Here is a 5,739-nt window from a genome sequence, read left to right on the forward strand (position 1 = left end):
CCCTCACGCTGGCCCCCACCCCAAGTCTCCCCCCCCGAAGGCCCGGGGTCCCCGGCCTTCCCTGTCCCGTCCTCGCCTCTTTCTCCATCCGGGTCTTAGCTGGACGTGCGCTCTTGGGTGGTAAAGGTGCTCCGTTCACCCTTTCAGCCACGCATCTGGTGGGGTGGCTTTGTCCTTAACTCGGTGCCCCCAGACATGGAGTTCCTCGAGGTCCTGACTGAGGGGCTGAACAGGGTCCTCCTGGTTAGGGGCAGCGGCCGGGAGGTGGTCACCATCTACTCCTAACGTTCGGCCGCATCGGGGATGTGCCCGGCGGGTGTGCGGATGGCGCCGCGAAGCTTGCTGACCAGCACCTGAATGCCACCGGGGGCTCTCCTGTCCAGGCCGAGAGCCGGCACGTGACTCAAGTTTTCCTCGCGGCCAAGGGGAGGCGCGAAGCCGTCGTGCTCCCCTCTCCCCCCGCCACCCCGGCGAGGCTGGCCGTGACCTGGGACATGGCCGGCCGTCTCGTGGTGACAGAGGAGGTGGGAAGCCCCTTGGATTCTAGAATCGATTTCCCTGGGTTGGATCTTTGGGCTGTCGTGCAGTTACGTTCACTCAGATCCCCCCCGACCTGGGTGCCTGCGAGAAGCCACACAGGCTGAGGTTGAGCCTCGGCAGCTGAGGGCTCCATGCGGGCTCCTCAGGCGGCCCGGGCTCAGGCAGCGGGTCTTCCCAGCTGGGTGTCCGCCTGCGTTTATGCTCCGGGAACCTGCAGGCAACAGCGGGGGAGCCTTCGGCGCTGGGAGCGCCACACGCTTTAGCATCTGACGTGCGCCTGCCCCTGTGATCTCAGTTTCCACACTTCACGCTGGAGAAAGGGGACGAGGCTGCAGCCGCGGGAGGGCCTGTGGCGTCAGCAGCCACTGCACCCGGCTGTCAGCCGAGCCTGTGTGTCCCCTCCCACCGGCACCGACGGTGGTCCCAGCTGTGTTTAGGGCGCTGACAGGTGGTCCCAGCCACATCGAGGGCACTGACACGAGACCTTCCAATGATCCTGGACTGTTTGCACTTTACACGCGTGATCACGTCCATTGTATATTGTCGCAGTAATTTGTGCCTCACTTTCCCGATGGCTTATTTATTTATTTAAACACCTGGGGGAGTTTGAGTGATAAAAGTTGACCATAAGGAGATAGCTTCTGTGAAAGGGCCTCCAAACAGACCAGCCGTTGGCTTTCTCTGGCTTCCGTGGGCTCCCAAGGGAATCGGCCTGGTGCGTGGATTTCAGGTCAGGCAGGGGCTAAGCGTGTGCTTCCAGACGCTTCTGAGGGGTGGCTGGGCAGCGTTCGGCGGCCACAGCGTGTGCCAAATGCCGCAGCTGGGCTGGGGAGCGGGGGGTCTTGGTTCAGTGCTGAGTTGGGCAGTGAAAGCCACCTCAGTGGCCTCCAGACCCCTCGCGCATCTGGGGAGGGGCCCGCCAGTCCCTCTCCTAGGTCACATGACCCCGGCTCACGTGGAACGGAGGTGCCCGCGCCCTCCACCTGCCTCCTGCTGTGTCCGTCTACACGGGGCATCCTTTCCATAATGTCAACTGTGTAACCGTAACTGCAGCCATTTTAAAGTTGATTTCATGTTTTCCTTTTTTAGGTCCTTTGTATGATTTTGTTAGTAGAATAAAATTGTATAAAACCTGAGTATGTCGGGCAATCTCCCGTGACTCGCTCAGCATAGAATGTAAACGTTTGGAGGTGCTCCCCTCCCCCTCTTTTCTTGGAGGAGTTCATCTCAGGTCCTATCAGCGAAAGCACACTCAGGTGGCGAAAGAATCATCATGCGAAGTGGCTGAAAGAAGTGAAAAGCAAACCAGAGCATGCAAAGCTGCTGTCAACAGGGAGCTGTCCCGTGTCCCCCCGTGGCTGGTGTGCAGCACAGCAGTGAAGTCCCGCTGTTGGCTGACACGACGCCACCTGTCATTTCTATCAGGGTGGAATCGGCAAAGCGTCTGTGACGAGGGGCCCTTCGTCCTGACACGGGCTCGTGGCGAGACAGCCCTTGCCGCCTGCGAGGATGTAGGCGTGACCAAAGAAAGGAAGACTGACAAGTGTTGCCCGGACGTAGAGAAACTGCTTGTGGGGACAGTGTTGCAGCTCCTAAGTGTGTGAAGCCAGGAGACCCAGCAGTTCCACTCCTGGACGTAAAAGCCAAGAGGAACGGATGCCCGAGCAGACGTGGAAGCGCCGGTTCCTAGCGCTCACAACCACCCTGCTGTGGAGCAGCCCACGTGCCTGTCAGCTGATGCACGTGGACGAGCACAGTGTGCACACGTGTGACGGTGTGTAACTCAGTCCTGGGACGGATGAAGAGCCGATGCTGCAATACAGCAGAGCCTCGAGAACATTCCGCCGTGAGAAAGATGCCGGGCACGACTGTCATGCTCCCGTTACATGTCCAGAGTGGGCAGAGCCAGAGCCAGACTGGCTGACGGTGCAGTCACAGGGGCGGGGGTGGAGACTGGGAGCCCGTGGTGGGCCCGGGGTCTCTGTTCAGGGCGGAGAGAAATGTTCTAAGGAGGTGGTGAATCCTCAGCCTCCCCGGCCGCTGCCCCCCGTGGCTGCCTCCCCACCTCTGTGTTGGCGGCTGGGCCTCCCCGGTTTCCCTGGCAACGTCCGAGCCCTGCTCCGTCCCAGCGCCCCCCTTGTGCTGCCCCATCGCCGTGGACGCCAGCAGCGGCTCTAACCCCGGCCGCCCCGCGGTGTCTCCCACCTGGCTGTTTGCCGAGTCTGCGGAGGCACCGAGCGGTCGAGGCCCCCACCGCGGTGCACGTGGACCCTCAGCCTGGAGCGCCTGGGGTCGCCGCGGGGGTGCAGCCCCGCCCGACTCGGCGCCAGGCGCTTCGGAGGGGGATGAGGCAGCTAGGGGCGCGGGCCCGTCCCTGGTTGGCCCCCCCCGGGGCAGCGACCCCCCCAGCCACCCCCAACCCTGACAGAGGCGCCGTGGGTGTACGCACGGTGGGAGCGTGTGGCTCGCGGAGCCCGTGGGAGGCCCCGGGTCCCACTTCTCGGACGATGGCCAGTGGCGGGCACCGCCCTCCCCATCCCTCCAGGCTCAGACTGGGCAGCGGGCGTCCTGTGTCTGGTGGTGGCGGGCGGCGTCCACTCACGCATCCACCCACTCACTCACTCCCTCACTCACCCTCCGTGCTTGCTGGGCTCCCGTGAAGAGCCTGGTCCCAGGACAAGCTGTGGGTCCCCCAGGAGCAGACGGGAACGGGGCCCGCGGGCAGCAGGGACGGGCGAGGCCGGCCCGGCACGCGGGGTCGGGGCACGGGGCTCATCTCAGGTGCCGGGAAGCATGAGGGTTGCGGGCAGAAGTCAGGGAACGAGGCAGAGAGTGGCCTTGGGAGCAGGATTGGGGCCCGGGGTGGGGCCCCTGGCAGGCTGTCTCCTCCCACGTCCCACACCAGGTGCCCCGGGTGCAGAGACGTAAGTGACCACGTCGTGTCTGTGCTCAGAGGGACACGAGGAGAGAGACTCCCGGGCTCGGGGTCCGGCAGGGGCCGCACGCACGAGCGGAGCGGCCGAGAGCACGGGCCCGGGAAGGGGGCGAGAGGGAGGCCGGCGCGCGGACGGGGGACCAGGAGGTGGGGTGGTCAAGCCGCGGGCCCTGCGATCGGCCGAGGCCCAGAGGCCACGTCCCCTAGTGTCGCGAAGACCTTCGCTCACTCTGCCAGCTTTCTCTGGCAACACACTCTCCGGGAGGGCCTCCTTAGGAAGTAAGACACAGGTTGGTCCAGTTTCGGGATCGTCCAGTAGCCAAATCCACACTTACATAAGTAACGAGGCTCCTCGTTTCTGTTACAGAAGGCATCTCTCTGCACTTGCCCAGTCACCACGAGGCTTCCCTGGTGGACTCGGCGCTGGGGCCTCCTCCCTGTCTCACCCCCGCCCAGGCCCAGCGGGCAGGAGCTGCCCCCAAAGCAGGCTGGACACAGCTCCGCTGACGCCGTCCACCTCTGTCTCACAGCCTTTCTGCCAGGAGGGCATCTGCTTCCCCTGACGCATGTGGTCCCGGGGCCCCGCCCCAGGTCAAGCCGCTGCATCCACTCCACGAGAGACAAGCTGTTCGCCACATGAGGACATTTAGTAACGTGTCCACGGCCACACGGCGCCCTTTGTGTGCTCTTTTTCGTCGCTGCTCTCAGCTTCTCTGTCCCTTTCAGCCGTCCTGGAGCCGCACTGGCGGCGGGGAGGGTGGGCTTCTCTCCACGGATCCACAGGCAGCAGACACACACACTCAGCTTCCGGTCCGTTCGGTGGCATTTCAGTTACATTTTGTCTTTAAAACCGGAGTCTGGACTCGGGCTGAAGCTGAGGCCTCACCACACTCCCGGCGGCCAGCGAGCTCCGCCTGAGGGCGTGTGGGTGGTGGCAGGGCTGGATGGGTCTGCTGGGACTACAAGTCCCCTCACGTACGGACCGGGTGCAGGAGCTCCGCGCACAGAGCAAGGGACCGGGGTCGGGGCCAACATTTGGTGCCGAGGGGCAGGTGACGTGGAGCTGGGCTCACGACAACAGAATGGAACGTGGACTCGTCCGCGCGGGGCCACACCCGGCCGCTGGCCTCTGGGCCAGCCAGGCCCGGCCTGCGTCTGCTCCTGAGACCCCCGGAGCCCTGAGGTGTGGGACGCCTGCGCCTCCCTAAGCACGCGGGTGCAGCTCACGGAGACGCCAGCTACTCGGAAGCCCAGAGGGGTTTTTTAAGCAGCCACGAACACGGCGCCTAGAAGCGGGGCGGAGGAGATGGAGACGGGGCACATCCGCAGAGGGCCAGCGTCTCCACGTAAGCCTCGGCCCACGCAGCCCCACACAGAGGCGTGAAGTGTCCCCAGAGCAGGAACCCAATCCTAGGCTTAGGGTTTCATTTTGCTTTTTTAGAGCAGTAAAGTGGGGGAAGCGCTACGCATAACTGCGGAGCTGTGTGCGCGTTAATTTTACTGCTACAAACGTATGAACAGCGACGGACACGCTCTCTCCGGGCACCGTGCGCCCGTCCCGGCTGAGCGGCCAGCTGTCTGCACTCGTGGCCACACGCTGGTGTAGGGGAACAGACCGATTCGACTGAAAACTCACTTTAAAACAAGGTGTGACATGTTACAAAATGCACGTATTTTTATTATGACTGGGGAATAACTCAATCACAGATCAACCACCAACTTACTGTAACCTTAAAAACGGTGCCAAGGAAGCAAATACAAAACCAGCTGCACCAATTCACAAGTTGCTCACCCCAGACGGAGCAGCGGCACGTCCTGCCTCGGGGGGGGGGGGGGGGGGGGGTTCCAGGACACACCCAGGCTTCCTGCTCGCCGGCGGCCCTCTTCCCGGCCTCCCAAAGGGAATCGTGCTTTTCCAAAGCTGAGGCTGTGCCCGGCTCCTGTCCAGCTGTCCGTGCGTGTGTGGTTCTCGGGGGCGCCCGCACTTCCCTGGCCCCGCTGGCCACGTCTGTGTCCTCTTAGGATGCTGGCGGCACCGCCTGCGGCCCCGCCCGCCCCTCCTCTGGGCTTTCCCCCCCCCCTTTCTGGACTCCAGCCGCTTCCCTGACCCCCGCGGGGCCACCCGTCTCCCCCGTGATCCGTGCCGGCCTCGCACCCTAGAACTCGCCACCGCACACGCGGCCCCGAGCAGCGACTGCCCCCTGAGCCGCCCCTCCCGGGGTCAGGGCGGATGAGCCACAGGAACCACAAAGCCCCCGGCCACC

At 63.9% G+C, this 5,739-nt stretch overlaps 1 protein-coding gene across 1 annotated transcript in view; it reads left to right on the forward strand.

Moving 5' to 3' along the window:
• The window catches only part of SLC12A7 (solute carrier family 12 member 7), a 27,272-nt gene extending 26,973 nt beyond the window's left edge, over nt 1-299 (forward strand). The window contains 1 exon segment of the mRNA XM_007471911.1: nt 194-299. Within this exon segment, the coding sequence (XP_007471973.1) occupies nt 194-285 (92 nt within the window). The 3' untranslated portion in view covers nt 286-299.
• The last annotated feature ends 5,440 nt before the right edge of the window (nt 300-5,739 follow it).

This window comes from Lipotes vexillifer, unplaced genomic scaffold (genome assembly GCF_000442215.2).
Source record: "Lipotes vexillifer unplaced genomic scaffold, Lipotes_vexillifer_v1.1 scaffold1063, whole genome shotgun sequence".
NCBI classification, from domain to species: Eukaryota; Metazoa; Chordata; class Mammalia; order Artiodactyla; family Lipotidae; genus Lipotes; species Lipotes vexillifer.